The sequence below is a fragment of the Heteronotia binoei genome, chromosome 17 (genome assembly GCF_032191835.1).
Source record: "Heteronotia binoei isolate CCM8104 ecotype False Entrance Well chromosome 17, APGP_CSIRO_Hbin_v1, whole genome shotgun sequence".
In the NCBI taxonomy this organism is placed as follows: Eukaryota; Metazoa; Chordata; class Lepidosauria; order Squamata; family Gekkonidae; genus Heteronotia; species Heteronotia binoei.
In genome coordinates this window covers 22,302,900-22,318,817 of record NC_083239.1, presented here as the reverse complement: position 1 = coordinate 22,318,817, position 15,918 = coordinate 22,302,900, and the positions used below count along the sequence as shown (strand labels likewise).

The 15,918-nt window shown below is 47.2% G+C and overlaps 1 protein-coding gene and 1 pseudogene across 1 annotated transcript in view; both read right to left on the bottom strand.

The window, feature by feature from the left end:
- Window positions 1-1,497: 1,497 nt before the first annotated feature.
- SH3D21 (SH3 domain containing 21) overlaps window positions 1,498-15,918 on the bottom strand; it is a 34,202-nt gene continuing 19,781 nt past the window's right edge. The window contains exons 12-17 of the mRNA XM_060258601.1: window positions 13,351-13,462; window positions 11,589-11,653; window positions 11,299-11,414; window positions 5,364-5,509; window positions 2,605-2,668; window positions 1,498-2,450 (exon numbers count right to left, since the gene is read on the bottom strand). Coding sequence (XP_060114584.1) covers window positions 2,352-2,450; window positions 2,605-2,668; window positions 5,364-5,509; window positions 11,299-11,414; window positions 11,589-11,653; window positions 13,351-13,462 — 602 coding nt within the window. The 3' untranslated portion in view covers window positions 1,498-2,351. The remainder of the gene's footprint in view (window positions 2,451-2,604; window positions 2,669-5,363; window positions 5,510-11,298; window positions 11,415-11,588; window positions 11,654-13,350; window positions 13,463-15,918) is intronic.
- On the bottom strand, window positions 9,772-10,798 carry LOC132586442 (F-box only protein 28-like; annotated as a pseudogene).

The following is a 15,918-nucleotide window of genomic DNA, read 5'->3' as shown; positions in this document are numbered from 1 at the left end:
CCTGCACATCTGGGGATTTAAAAAGCTCCCCCCCTCCCAGTGACAGCACAGCTCCAATGGGATCCAGACAGAGCAAACAGGGCAGAGCAGATGCTCCTAAGCACCATGCAGGGTTTTAACCCAGGATTAAGCGGGGGAGAGGGGCTACACATGAAGGAATTTATCCCCCCCCCCCCGCCAGACACTCTGGCCCCAGTTGTTGGAGCAGAGTAGCACCATCTAGTGGTAGAAACTGCATCTACACTGTGATCTGAAGCACACTGGGATATTTCTTCCCAGCTTCTTGACTCTTCTGTAAGAGGACAGACAGGGGAAAGAACAAGTTGAGCAGTTTCAAATTGTGAAGCCTGCCTAGGACTAGTGTGGGGGCTTCCAAGCTGGGGCAAAGAAAGGACATGCAAGAAGTCAGAACCCAACAACACAGTGCTGTCAAATCGCCACCAAGTTATGGTGACCCCTCATGGGGTTTTCAAGGCAGGAGATGAGCAGAGGTGGTTTGCCACTGCCTTCCTCCATGTAGCAGCCCTGCTCTTCTTTGGTGGTTTCCCAGCCAAGAACTAACCAGGCCAGCTCTGCTTGGAAAGTGCTATCAAATCACAGCCAACTTAAGGCAACCCAGTAGTGTTTTCAAGGCAAGAGATGAACAGAGGAGGTTTGCCATTGCCTGTCTCTGCACAGCAGCCCTGGGCTTCTTTGGCAGCCTCCCATCCAAGTATTTAGTGGCCAGCCCTGCTTAGCTGCCAAGTTCAAGCCAGTCTGGGCTCTTCAGAGTTTAAAGATGGAAACAACAAGGGACAGTTAAGCATAAGCCCCCCCCACACACACACACCTTGAAGGAGGTGAAGCGCTGGTCTGTCATCTACCATCAGCATGAGAAGGGATCCCTCCCCCTTCCCCAACCCCAGCCTGCTAAAGCCACTATCCTAAACTTTTGTGAACAAGCCCCGTGGTGCAGAGTGGTAAAGCTGCAGTACTGCAACCCTAAGCTCTGCTCACGACCTGAGTTCGATCCCAGCCAAAGCTGGGTTCAGGTAGCCGGCTCGAGGTTGAGTCAGCCTTCCATCCTTCTGAGGTAAAATGAGTACCCAGCTTGCTGGGGGGAAAGTGTAGATGACTGGGGAAGGCAATGGCAAACCACCCTGTAAAAAAGTCTGCCGTGAAAACGTCGTGAAACTAACATCACCCCAGAGTCGGAAATGACTGGTGCTTGCACAAGGGACTACCTTCACTAAACTTTCATAGGGAAGTCCCTGAGAGAGCCCAACCCCTCCTCCCAACCTGTTTGGCTGAGGTTTAACTCTCAAGCCTAGGCAAGAACCTGCCATTTTAAGTTTGCCCTCTTCTGCTTTCCAAACCAAACCCACCGGTTACTTGCCTCAAAAGGATGAGTACTGCCAGCACACAGAGAAGAAAGCCGGAAGGATAAGAAGTGACCCATTAATCCATATTTTGCGGGTCATGGACCATTCACGCACATGAAAGAGACAGCAGCCTGGCTTAAATATAAAAAATATTTAATTTTAAATTAAGAGGAAGTTGAACTATGCACAACAGTTTCCAGCCATTTGACCTTGTACCAGCAGCTGCCTGGGGAAAAAGAACATTTCTTAATTCCTGCCCCCCCCCCCCCCCCGCCGAATATTAGTAACCATTAAAAACAGCAGCAGTTGAGTATTTTACACCAAGGGCTACCTGGCAGAAGGAATGCAGAAAGGGAGCCACCAAAATAATCAGTCTAAAACAGTTTAATCACTGCTTTCCATTCCGCACCCCCTAAAAAATCTGGATTCTGTCAGAATCCTCCAAGTATACTGGCAAAAGGTCTCATACTTTTCAAGGGCAAACCACAAGTTAAACCCGTTCCATATGTCACTGTGTGCCACATGTGCAAACAGCTTCTTGGACTGCCTTCCCCAAGTCAAAGTGACCTGCTGGACAGTCAAGTCCAGCCCAGACCAAGCCCTGGTGGGATTCACCCACTCCAGAAGGCAGGAAATTCAGGCAGCAGGAAGGGAATGGTGAAACTGACCCTGGCAGCACCAGTCTGCAAGACTGACTGTGATCACAATTGTGCCTGGCCCAGCCCAACCCCCACCCTCAGGCCATGCAGGGCGGGGGGGGGGGCAGGAGAGGTGTTCCCAGTTCCCTGCAGGCCCAGGTGAAGCAGAAGAGCTCAAGCACGGGGAAGCAGGTGGGGCTGGACCTTGCAGCTCATCTCGGGCAGAAGAGAAGACAAGCCCAGATTCTGCAGAGCAGAAGACAGAATTCTTCCCCAGCAGTTTCAGGCCAAGGGAGAACAGAACTCGCTCCCCTCAACAGTCCACAGTGAAGAAGACAGGCAGCCATGAATTCTATGCCATTGAAGCAGCTCTGAGGTTTGGGGTTCCATTCTCAGAGGTCACAGTCCTACACTCATGGGCTAGGGTGTGCTTCAACTGCTCAATTTCAGTCTGTGAAAAAAGAAAAATGAACACAAGAATGAGGCAAGGGCAGAGTTCCCATTTGGCACAGACAAGAAATAGCATTCTCCAATATGGCTTTTATGAATCCCAGCTGGGCAAAGGAGTAACTATTCCACATCCAGTCCCATCCACAGTTTCTTACTTCTAGGGCTGCCCTCTTAGACTGTTCTTGACACAGCTGCTTCTTCAGCTCTTCCATGTCTCTCCTGCAAATGGGAGGGGGAAAAGCATGAAATCTTACAAACCCAGAAGGACAAATCAAAGGGAAAAGCCAGTGCTAAAGTCTTGGGATTTTACTGGGGAAAGGGATAAAAGGGCAGAGGGTCATTCAAGGAGACACTTAAAACACCAGTTAATTGCAAACACTGGAATACATTAAAATGGCATTTTCCTCCACTGACATGGGGCTTTAATGCATGGTTTTCTTAAACGATGCTTCAAGCAAGTAATGAAATCCTGCCAACATCTGAAACTGGAGACAGAATTGTCTGAGAGCCAGGAGTGGGTTCCAGAGAGGCACACCAGCCTTGCCCCCCACAGCACCCCAACTCCCCAGGAGGATCTTCTCACCCCACCCACCCTCCAGATGTGCACAGATAGGAAGAGTGCAACCCTGTGATGCACACCAGGCAGCCTCTATTTAGGAGTGTCTGGATCTGACACGCAAGGCCTCAGTTGCACAGCACTTTGGTTCCCAGTCCAGTCTTACTTCTAGTCCACCTAGGACTTCAGTCTTTGAAACTTCATTTTGAAGTCTGCAGGGGCCTGATATAGACAGGGACCAGGGCACATATAGAGGTTTTACCAATCTGAAACACCTTCAGGGAGCTGCTATTTGCCCCACTGGGAAAATCTGCTGTACTTATGCTACTGGTGTGTATTCCCTAAGAATTACAGCTCACCTCCAGACGACAGAGATCAGTTCCCCTGGAGAAAATGGATGCTTTAGAGGGTGGACTGCACAGCATTGTACTCCCCTGAGGTTCTTGTCTTCCCCAAGCTCCATCCCTAAATCTCCAGGAGCTTCCCAACCTGGATCTGGTGACCCTACTCCCCCATTCCCTGGTGGTGGCTGGGGGACCTGGCAACCCTAAGTGTGGGTGGGGGGCTGCAGTAAGTTCCACCAGTGGGCCAAATACCTACCCTGGAACAGTTCCAGGTTGGAAAAGGGGGTGAGGAGGCTTAAGCCCTTCTCTCCATGAACTTCACCCCTCCCCACATGCCTGAAAATCAAGTTTTAACACATCTCCCAGCACATCTGGTTAGATATAGGGTTGCCAACTCCAGCTTGGAAAGTTACTGGAGAAGGGGTGGCCAAACTGTGGCTCAGGAGTCACATGTGGCTCTTTCACACATATTGTGTGGCTCTCGAAGCCCCCACCGCCCTATTGGCTGGCTTGGAGAAGGTATTTGTCTCTTTAAATCACTTCTCCAAGACAAGCCAGGCATGGCTTGGAGAATGCATTTAAAGTTAAAGGTGCTTTCTTTCCACCTCACCTTCCTCCTCTCTCCCCCATCTATTTTCCTTCCTTCCTGCTCTCAGACATCTGACATTTATTCTAAGTGGCTCTTATGTTAAGCAAGTTTGGCCACCCCTGGGGGTTTGGGGGTGGAGCTCGGGGAAGAGAGTCAGCTCCATGGGGCAACCATTTTGTCCAGGGGAACTATTGTTTGAAGAACACCTGTAATTCCAGGAGAGCTCCAGACCCCAACTGGAAGTTGCCAACCTTACGGGAGAGGGCAAGATGGAGTTAGCTCTCAAAGAGTTCCCAACAAGCTGTTTTCCTTTCCAAGACCAGATCCCAGAGTTCAAAGACTGCAACCAAGCAAAGACCTTTCTCTTTTCCATCTGAGGCATTTAACTCTGGCCAGGGGAAAGCAATGCAAGCCCCAAAAGCTTAAGGCTGGAGGGAGGACAGCATAGGTCATCTTTCCCAGCTTTCTAGTTCTCAGTGAACAAATGGCCTTCTCAAGAGGGTACCTTCTGAAGACTGCCTGCAGGTTAGGAGCCACCCTTTCTTCATCTCCAGAGCTGCATTCCATAGGTAGGCAGAGCTGCAGGGCTTTAAAAAGAGCCATTCTGAGCTGCCTGCTGATTCCAAGTTCAGTGACACCTTCAGGGGCCACTTCAACAGCAATCTTCGCCCATGTGTCAGAACCCTCCCATGAGCCATGGAGCTCCACCTCCTAGACTGTCTGGTGTTCGGGCTGGCAAACTCTAGGTGGGGCCTGGAGATTGCCTGCTATTACAACTGACCTCCAGAGAACAGAGATCAGTTGCCTGGCAGAAAAAGGCTGCTTTGGGGGGTGGGTTGTTTGGCATTGTACTCTGCTGAGGTCCCTCCCCTCCCTGAGCTCCACCCCCAAAATCTCCAGGGTTTTTCCAGCCCAAAGCTGGCAACTGTAATTGCAGCCCCAGATAGAGTCACTGGTTTGTTTGTTTTTAACATCTGCTGCTGACGTGCAGTGCATGCACAGAGAACTCGCACTCCTCCTCTTGCCCCTCTTTGCACATCTTCCAAGGGAGGGGCGAAAGCAACTGAGTGGAGGAGTGGATTCCTTTTCAGAAAAGGCAGGGCTCTTCCCATCATATGACTGGTTCACAGTGCTTCCTGTCACATGCTTGCAATTAATTTAAGGTCTTATGCAGCCAAGTTGGGGGTTCACTTCAAAGCCTGTGTCTGCAAAGGTTAAAGAGGCTACTGGTCTTCTGTTTAGCAGATGACAAAGAAGGAAAAGTCCGCATGAAGAGGATTTCCATCTGCCTTCACTTCTGAAAAGACTACTAGCTGTCCCCATGATTCAGAGATGGGAGGTATGAAGGAGAGGCTTTCCCCATTTATTTAAAGGAATTCAGGCCTCCTCTCTTGTTGGAAGGTGCCCACCCATGACTCATCTCACCGATGCTGAGCCTGCAACAGCTCTATGTGCATCTTCAGCGAGCTGAGCTCTGCCTTGAGGTCCTCCAGAGATGCTGCGTGTTCCTCCACTTGAGGCATTTCACTGGCTGCAGCTTCCTCTCTGATGGGTAAGGATGGCTCTTTCCCCTGCCAAAACAAAGAGGGCACAGAGGAGTAAGAAATGGGCAAAGAGAGATGCTGAAACTCATCAGCAGAGAAAGGTCTCCAGCCTCAAGGTAGACAATGGAGAATCCAATCCCACCAGTGTCTGTTCACACTTTAGCAAGAGAAGTGGCGGCATCCAGAAAAGAGAAAAATAGGAGGGATGCTGACAGTTTGAAGGAAAAATGGAAAAGCAAGTTTTGGAAAGATTGCTTTGCTTCTGCGACCTGAAAATCCCCATTTTCCCATTGGCTTCACTGTGTGTGTGCGTTTTTAACTGCCACACATCACCAAGGCAAGCTAACCACAGGCCCCTTTCCCCACACTGTTAATGTTGCTGTAGTGTTGCTAGCTAAATATTGTGGCCCATTGCAGAAGGGCCGTGTGTTCATCACATAGAGTCTAGTGGCACCTTGGGACTAACCTTTTGTGGCCTAGAGCCCAGCGTCCCATTATGCAATTTTGAATAATTTAATGTGTCATGTTATTAACAGTTATGTTTTGCTTAAGTCCTGTTTGTAGATTTTGGGTTGGCTCTACAACCCAAATCCTAATTTTTTGTTTATCGAACGTCCCATTTTACTCACTCTGTAATCCCCCCTTGAGTCCCAATGAGAAAGTCGGACTATAAAGAATGTAACTAAATAAATAGTTGGGGCACGAAGAGTTGGCAGACAGATGAGTATCCTAGAGGCACAGAGAAGTTTAAGGTGGCAGATTCATTAGATGCACCAGGAAAAACCATTCCACACTTCCAACGACTACCCGCTTTTTAATTTTAAGGTAGAACAATATGACCATATACCATAACCTAGATGACCCAAGCTAGCCCAATCCTGGAAGATCTTGGAAGCTAAGCAGGGTCAGCCCTCACTATAATTTGGAGGAGAGACCATCAAGGAAGTCTAGGGTTGCTGTGCAGAGGCAGGCAATGGCAAACTGAGGTTTTTCAAGGTGCTCTGTGCACGGAGGAGCTAGAAGGAGCACATGCCACCATAAAAGCCAGCTATGCTCATTCCCAATCCCAGTTTCATGATAAAGGTAAAGGTAGTCCCCTGCGCAAGCACCAGTCGTTTCCAACTCTGGGGTGACGTTGCTTTCACAATGTTTTCACAGCAGACTTTTTACAGGTAGTTTGCTATTGCCTTCCCAAGTCATCTACACTCCCCGCGCCCCCCCCCCCAAGCAAGCTGGGTACTCATTTTACGGACCTCGGAAGGATGGGAGGCTGAGTCAACCTTGAGTCGGCTACCTGAACCAGCTTTCACTGGGATCAAACTCAGGTCATGAGCAGAGGGCTCTGACTGCAGTACTGCAGCTTTAACACTCTGCGCCATGGGGCACAGTTTCATGATAGCTTGTCCTAACATCTGAATGCAGTTTTAGTGAAATAATTTACAATTGTAACTTTTGCTGCAGATCCAGGTACCCCCTTCCTAACTGAGCATAAGACGAGTCCCTGCTGGATCAGACCAGCAGTTCCATCTGTCCATCACTCTGTTTTACACAGTGGCCAAGCAGTTCCTCTGGAGGGTCAACAACAGGGTGCAAAGGCCAAGGTCTCCTCCAGATGTTGCTTCCTGGCTCTGGGATTCAGAGGCTGACTGCATTTGAATGCAGAGATTCTCTTTAGTCACCATGGCTAGCAACTGCTGATAGACCTCTCCTCCATGAATCTATCTAATCCCCTTTTAAAGCTGTCTGTGCCTGTGGCCACCCTGACCTGGATAGCCCAGGCTAGCCCATTCCTGTCAAATCCTGGAAACTAAGCAGAGTTGGTCTTGGATGGGCGACCACCAAAGAATACCAAGGTCATGACACAGAGGCAGGCAAAGGTAAACTACCTCTGCCTGTCTCTTGCCTTGAAAACCCCGCGGGGTTACCACAAGACAGCACTTTCCAGCACCATGCCTGTGGCCATCACTACATCCTCTGGGTGTAGCACCAAAGAGGAGATCCAGCATTCAAACCACAGGAGAAAAGCAGAGTCTTTCACCAGCTTCTGTGTTAACTGCATGTTATTACAACTAATCTTTTCCAGGCTTCATACAGAGATTTTTGAGTGCAAATACCAAGGACTAAACCTGGGAGTTGTGAGTAAACCACACATTCTGTGTTTTAGGGATTACCTGCAATGTAGATTGGTTTTATACCAGTTTTAAAAGGCCATGGTTCTCCCCCACCCCCTGTGACTAACCTAAACAAAAAAGGAGAACCATTTGTGCTGCTACGTGGTTATTGTCCTACTATTTATATAGGGTTCTACACAGCATTAAAGATAGCTTTATACACACCATTAAATTGCATCCCAAGAGCCAAGCTGGTGGCTGGAGATCTCTCAGAATTACAGAGATCAGCTCCCCTGGAGAAAATGGCTGCTTTGGAAGGTGGACTCTATGGCATCGGACCCTGCTGAGGTCCCTCCACAGGTTCTACCCTCAAATCTCTAAAAGCATGTGCAGAGTCCTGGCTAAGGAACAGAACAAATTTTACAAAAGTTAGGAGAGGCAGATTGAATAGCAACTCCAGGCAAGTGCTTAAGCAAGCTGACTAGGCAATGCAGGCACCTATCCACGCAAAGATTTTATGGCTTCAGACACTTAGAAGTACGGTGTGTTCAGGGTCGTAGTCGGTGGAGAGGCGCTGGGGGCAGTCCTCCCCCATAGAATCTGCAGCACCCCCACCCAATCTTTCACTGAATGGGAAGATCGGGTGGGGGGCTGCAGATTCTATGGGGGGCACTGCCCCATTGCCCCCCCCCCCCACAGGCTACAACCCAGGGTGTGCATTTGTGAAAATCAGACAGAAGTCAACTGTTTGCTAAATTTACAACAATATAAATAACTGGTGCTGTAGCTTAAGAAGTCATCTTTACTTGTTACGTAGACTCCCATGTCTATAACTATTTTTCAGACATTCTCAACACAATCACTTGCAATGGAAAAGTCAATCTTTTTTTCAAAACAAGATTTTGAAAAGTGGATCTTTTCAAGTGAACATGACATTTGCTGTTTACCAATTTAAAATAAATCCAGCCTTAAATTTGACAAGAAGATAATCCGGTATCAGAAAAGGCATAAACATAAATTTCACTTTAATAATAATCTCCACAGAAAACTTAACATTTCAGAACATGATACAGCAGGTCTGGTTAGTACAAATCATTAATAAGGAGATTAAAGGAAGGATAAAAATGAAAACCATGAATGATTAACTAAGAAATAGGAAAGGTCCCCTGTGCAACCACCAATCGTTTCCAACTCTGGAATGACGTTGCTTTCACAATGTTTTCACGGCAGACTTTTTACGGGGTGGTTTGCCATTGCCTTCCCCAGTCATCTACACTTTCCCCCCAGCAAGCTGAGTCAACCTCGAGCCAGCTACCTGAAAACCCAGCTTCCGCCAGGGATCGAACTCAGGTCGTGAGTAGAGAATGTCAGACTTAGGACTGCAGTACTGCAGCTTTAACACTCTGCGCTGTGTTAATAGTTTACAACAAATGCTTATTCATTTAATGTCCCAAATCACATACAAGTCTGCTAAATAGCTTGTTTCAGTGTATTGAAATTGATCTGTTCCAGATTACAATCCAACAAATGACTTATTCCAAAAGTCTCTCTTCAAACAGCCACAATGTCTATTCAAAATCTGTGCACAGAAGGGTGGAACAGAGCAACAGGTATGATGCAGTCTGAAGAACGGGAATGTAAACAGGCAAAAAGGCACCATCACAGCTGGCTATATGGAGTCCAATCTCGTTTGAATTTTTCATACATCTGTATGGACACTTTTCCCAGATATTTGATGCACTTTAGCTGAATGAACTGAGCACTTTAAATTTTGAATGGACATCGTGGCTGTTCAAAGAGACTTTTGGAATAAGCCATTTGTTGGATTGTACTCTGGAACGGATCAATTTCAACACACTGGAATAAGCTATTTAGCAGACTTGTATGTGATTCTGAACATTAAATAAATATGTTTGTTATAGACTATTGACACGTATTATTTCTTATTTAATTATTCACAATTCTGATTGTTGTTTATAGTACAAATCATTGGCAAATCATCACAATCCTGTACAAAGTAGGACCCATTCAAACAGAAGGGGAGGAGGGAAACATGACTTAGCAAGAAGGGAAAATGTCATTTGAGTCTATGGTGTTCTGAAGAACCAGCAGGCTAAATAAGACCATACTGTGAATATCAGTGTCCTGGGCTACTAAAGTAGCACATTTTTCTGAGAGCTATAATTTATTCCACAGTGATTTGTTATTCTGAAGGCGTTTTGACTTCCTAAGCCAACCTATTGATTCAACGGTTTCCTTCCACTTCCTAGGAGCTTCCTGGTTTGGTGCAGGCCCTGAAGAACTTCCTACTACGCTTCCCATAATCACGGGCAGTTTGCGTTTGAGCTCAGCCAGTCAGGCGTTCTGCTTACCTATGATCTGGGTTTGCTTAAGCAGTCTCTGATCTTGGTCCTGGAGCTGCTTCTGCTGCGCTTGCACCTTGAAGTGGAGCTGTGGAATTTCATGCCTCAGCAAAGACATAGCCTGGCTTCGACTGGCTGCTGGAGCTTAGTGGCCTCCTCCTCCCTTGACAGTTTTGCGTGGTGAAGGCTGCAGAAGGACTTGCTACACCTGATCCTGCCAACTTTCTTTTTAGGACTGGGACTGTCTTCTCATCAAAATGTTCCTTTGCCATAGAAGAAATGTCCCTTAACTCCGGAAGGACTTTGTAGGGTCTCTGAGGAGCTTTGGTAGAGTTTACGTACCTTAACACACAATACATTTAATCTATTACCTTCCCAGGTATAAAGCAGCAGAGGTTAGCATTCACATACGTCATGAATGGCCTATTTAGCAACAACAGCCTTGTTTTTACAGCAGCAAGAATATCTGCATGGCACACTAGTGAATGATTCATCCTCTTGGATTCTTGTCTTGGAAGCTGTGCTTTAACTCGTTTCTGGCACAAATTGTGCTCTCTTTCCACCTTCAGAAATCCCTGATTCAGCCTTCTCTGGCAGACAAAGTCCATTTGCTTACAGACCAGGCGGAGCTGGTTGGTCTCCTTGTAGGACAGGAAGCTGAGAGTGTTCTCAAGGGCTACAATGGGCAGTCCCACCAGTTTATTGCTCTATGGGAGTTACTCCAGGGACTGTGAGTCCACCCAGGGCTGTGGAGACTGTGACAGAGGGGACAACTGCACCAGGTCCATAGCGCCTCCTTCCCCGTCTGACAGCAGCTGCTCAGCCACCGCCAACACCGCCATCTTGGGACCTATCCCCTTTGGCAAAGTACACTCCATATCCAAGAATGCTTGGAAAAGGGAACAACAGCAGACTGGCATTCATGGACAAAGAGAACCGGGCAGCCTGCTGGAGAACCAGAAATTGTGAACAATGCCCGACACAGAAGGATAGAATGAACTTTTAAAGGGAGTCACTAAAGACAGACAGCAACTGTTCTTGTGGGACAGATGGGTGCTGGAATGGCACTTTAAGTCAGAAATAGTGCCACCAATGAGAGCTAAAAAGAGAAAACCACACAGCAGAGAACACACTGAACAGCAATAGATTGTCAATATTGTTGCCCAAACTTTTTGGCTGTATCCACACAATGATGTTCTATGTTCCTTTTGTTGCCACTGGGAATGCAGAGGATTTCAGCAGCTATGGAGCATTCACCTAGGAAGTATTCTCCACACTCCCCTTTTTCCACCTCCCCTGCCGTTGCAAAAGAGAGGAGGGCACAAAAGAGTGGAGTACCTACCCCTGAATCTGCTGTCGGCTGGCTGGGAGGCCTCTTCCCTGGCATTTTGGGGCGGTCAGCTGTTGGGTGGCTCAGTTTGGCATGGGAAACGAGGAGAGCATCGAAAGGAGGGGTTTCTGGGAAGAGACATAGCCATGGCACCATTGGCAAAGAAATCCCCCCTCCCTACTAGCCTTCTCTCAACCCCCCACCCCACCCCTGCACATCAGAAAGTAGCTCAGGAGATGCTGTGCCCAATTCAGAGCCAGGGGCTCCTGTGACTTGCACTGCAGGGGGGAGCAAACACGTACCTGCCTCACTAGGCTTGCCTTTCCCCCCAGGGGTTGCCATGCAGGAAGTGGGAACACTTGAGGATCTGCAAGAATCATAAGGAAGAAGGGATGGAGGGATTCATTCAGCATAGGCTGGCCACAATAACGACCCCCCTGCAAGTCCCCCCCCCCCGAATGCACAGACACACACACACACACATCTGTAAAGTCTGCAGTTTCCAGGCCTTATATGCAGGCCATCAGAACCCACCACAAAGAAAGGAGAAGCCGCCTTTGGATTTGCCTTGAAATCAGAGCCTTGGTCCATGCAAGTCAGCATTGCTACTCAAACTGGTACCAGTTCTCCAGGGTTGCAGGTCAAGGTCTTTCACATCACCTATTGCGAGATCTTTTAACTGGAAATGCCAGGGATTGAACCTGGGACCCTGTGCATGCCAAGCTGATGCTCTGCCACTAAATTACAGATTATCTCTGAATCCCTTCTTCTATCACCTGTGGTTCTGCAGTCTGGAATCTAAATACACATTTCCAGCTCTGAAACACCCCAGGTCATTACAAATAGCCTTTGCAAGTCAGCCAGCAACAGCAACATTTCCCCTGTCAGTTTAGCACGACAAAAGGGCTACGGTTCCTTCAAGGCTAGACTAGTGTAATGCCTTCCACATGGATCTGCCCTTGAAGACAACCTAAATGCTCCAGGTGGTACAGAATCCCACAGCTTATTTACTATAAAGGACCAAGTGAAGTATGTGTATTACAGTCCAGTTGCAAGCCTCAGTCAAGGATGGAGAGCTGACCAGACCCTCCCCATTCTCTTAAATGAGGATCAGAGTGAGGAAGGCCAAAAGCCTAATACAAAGTTACTCCCCAAGGTGAATCCTACCCTACACCACCAATACATCTGGCCAGCTTAAATGCTGTTTGTGGCCTGCCAGGAAACCAGAGGTTGCTTTTTAAGCCTTCTGTAGCCCAACCAACTTTCATTTTAATCTCCACTGTGTTATGGTCACTTGCAGGGCTTTTTTTGTAGCAGGAACTCCTTTGCATATTAGGCCACACACCTGTAAGCTCTTGGAGGATTGGCTACATCAGGGAGGTGTGGCCTAATATGCAAAGAAATTCCTGCTACAAAAATGCCCTGGTTACTTGAGTAGTAACTGCACATGCTCAGAGGCACTCTTAGCCTGCTGCTAGAAACATGCCCAGTTGACTTATGCAGCAAAACAAAATGGAGGAAGGAGTGGGGGAGTAGAATATACCATTCCCAATTGCAAGCGGACTGTGTGTGATATCTTTAATGCTGCCCCTTGTAAAAGATTCCCTGCAGGAAAAGAACTAGCACAGAGAAATATTCTATCCCCTCTGTGCTTTAAACAAAACACACTGGAAGCATTATTTTTAAAAGGTGGTGCAATCCCTAGCTTCAGCTGGAAGTGGAAAAATCCATAATATCTTCATTCCGTCACAGGCAAAGGCCTGAGGCAATGCATGTGTATGTGGTAATGGGATATGTGTGTGTCAGAAGAAGCGTAAAATGATAAAGGAGAGACACAAACACCCTCCAAGCCTCAAAGAAAGAGGGGCCGGAGCTGAGCGGTAGAGCACCCTCTTTGTATGCGGAGGGTGCCAGGTTCAGGAGAACAGATAACAGATCTGGGAAAGGCCTCTCATGCCTGACACTGTGGCAGAGCTGCTGCCAAGCAGAGCGGACAACACCTGACCTTAACAGACCAGAGCTCTGGCTCAAGGCTGCTGCCAGCTGCACATGCTTAAATCTTACTTGTGGGACACAACAGGGGCTGGTCTGGCCTTTGCCGTTACAGGAGAAGGAGGTGGAAACTTCTTTGCAGGAGGATTCAACTTGGGGGCATCTGTCTTCTGTTCCTTTGCATCTGTGAGACACAATCAGACAACAGAGAATTATCTACAGGAGAGAACAGCAGCTGCAACTATATGTCTCCCCCACCCCACACTCCCAGATTGGACTTTACATTACAAGTTCTTTGGCGTTTGTCACAGGGGGATACTAAGGATAAAATCGGAAGGCTTCTTTGTCTGACCCATGAGCCAGAAGATACAGTGGCACGCTCAAAGCTATCTTGTAAGCCCACATTTTGCACCCTTCATTAAAGAATAATCAGTTGATACACAATATCAATTGATACAGGTGATGAAAACAATACTTGCAAATTTCATTCACTACTGTATTAAACATAGGGACGAAAAGGCAATGATTGTCTCCCATTGTATTGAGTTCAACCGTGCTTATGAGGAAATAGGATGTACTGTGGTATATGTCTTTTAAAAAAACATAGTTTCAACCTTGAGAACTCTTCCAAGATTTTATTACAGAAAGAGGCATTCTTTATTCACAAATTTCAGACACTGGCCCCGATGGGACCTAATGCTGATTTAGATTTATCAGTGTTTATTTAAAACAATAATGTAGAATGACTGTATTAGTGGGTTCTGCGACTTTTAGTAAAATGCACTCACTGTGAGCACAGGTGTTTTGCATTAGCAGGCAGGACATTGTATTAAGAAAATGATGATGTTGACTTCATACCCCACCCTCCACTCTGAATATCAGAGCACCTTACAATCTTCTTTACCTTCCTCCCCCACAACAGACTGTGGGGCACAACAGATTGTGAGCGATGTTCCCTCTAAGCTGCAGAGTCTTGTGAGCTACTGGCATTAAAGTTGTGAGCTATTGTATAAATTAGTGTGTTCTGGGGTCATCCTTCCTGAGCTAAGACAAAAATGTGTGAGCTGGAGGCTAAAAATCTGTGAGCTAGCTCACGCTAACTCAGCTTAGAGGGAACACTGCCTGTGAGATAGGAGGAGCTGAGAGAGCTCTCACAGAAGTTGCCCTTTCAAGGACAGCTCTGCGAAAGCTATGGCTGACCCAAGGTCATTCCAGCAGCTACAAGTGGAAGAGTGGGGAATAAAACCCAGTTTTCCCAGATAAGAGTCTGTGCACTTAACCACTACACTAAACCACTACAAGGTAACTAGCATGATCATAGTATGAGAACCATGGGTGCTGTTTGAAAAGTGAGCAGATTGTATCGAGAGCATGAGCCTGAAGCAGAGTGTGTAAGAACATAAGAGAAGCCATGTTAGATCAGGCCAATGGCCCATCCAGTCCAACACTCTGTGTCACACAGTGGCCAAAAAAAAATTCCTGCTACACACACATACACACACACATACACACTGTGGCTAATAGCCACTGATGGACCTCTGCTCCATATTTTTATCTAACCCCCTCTTGAAGGTGGCTATGCTTGTGGCTGTCACCACCTCCTGTGGCAGTGAATTCCACATGTTAATCACCCTTTGGGTGAAGAAGTACCGTACTTCCTTTTATCTGTTTTAACCTGTCTGCTCAGCAATTTCATTGAATGCCCACGAGTTCCTGTATTGTGAGAAAGGGAGAAAAGTACTTCTTTCTCTACTTTCTCCATCCCATGCATTATCTTGTAAACCTCTATCATGTCACCCCGCAGTCGACGTTTCTCCAAGCTAAAGAGCGTTTCAACCTTTCTTCATAGGGAAAGTGTTCCAGCCCTTTAATAATTCTAGTTGCCCTTTTCTGGACTTTCTCCAATGCTATAATATCCCTTTTGAGGTGCGGTGACCAGAACTGCACACAGTACTCCAAATGAGACCGCACCATCGATTTATACAGGGGCATTATGATACTGGCTGATTTGTTTTCAATTCACTTCCTAATAATTCCCAGCATGGCGTTGGCCTTTTTTATTACAAACGCACACTGTCTTGACATTTTCAGTGAGTTATCTACCATGACCCCAAGATCTCTCTCTTGGTCAGTCTCTGCCAGTTCACACCCCATCAACTTGTATTTGTAGCTGGGATTCTTGGCCCCAATGTGCATTACTTTGCACTTGGCCACATTGAACAGCATCTCCCACGTTGACGCCCACTCACCCAGCCCACTCACTCGCCCACTCAACCCGTGTTCATCAATGTGCCTACTCATTCTGTCCTTGATAATGGTTTCTACCAACTTTCCCGGTATTGAAGTCAGACTGACTGGCCTGTAATTTCCCAGATCCCCTCTGGAACCCTTTTTAAAGATGGGGGTGACATTTGCTACCTTCCAGTCCTCAGGAACAGAGGCAGATTTCAATGAAAGATTACAGATTTTTGTTAGAAGATCCACAAGTTCAACTTTGAGTTCTTTCAGAACTCTCGGATGTATGCCATCCGGACCCGGTGACTTATTAGTTTTTAATTCATCTATCAGTTGTAGGACCTCCTCTTTTGTCACCTCAATCTGACTCGGGTCTTTCAACACCCCTTCCAACATTAGTGGTTC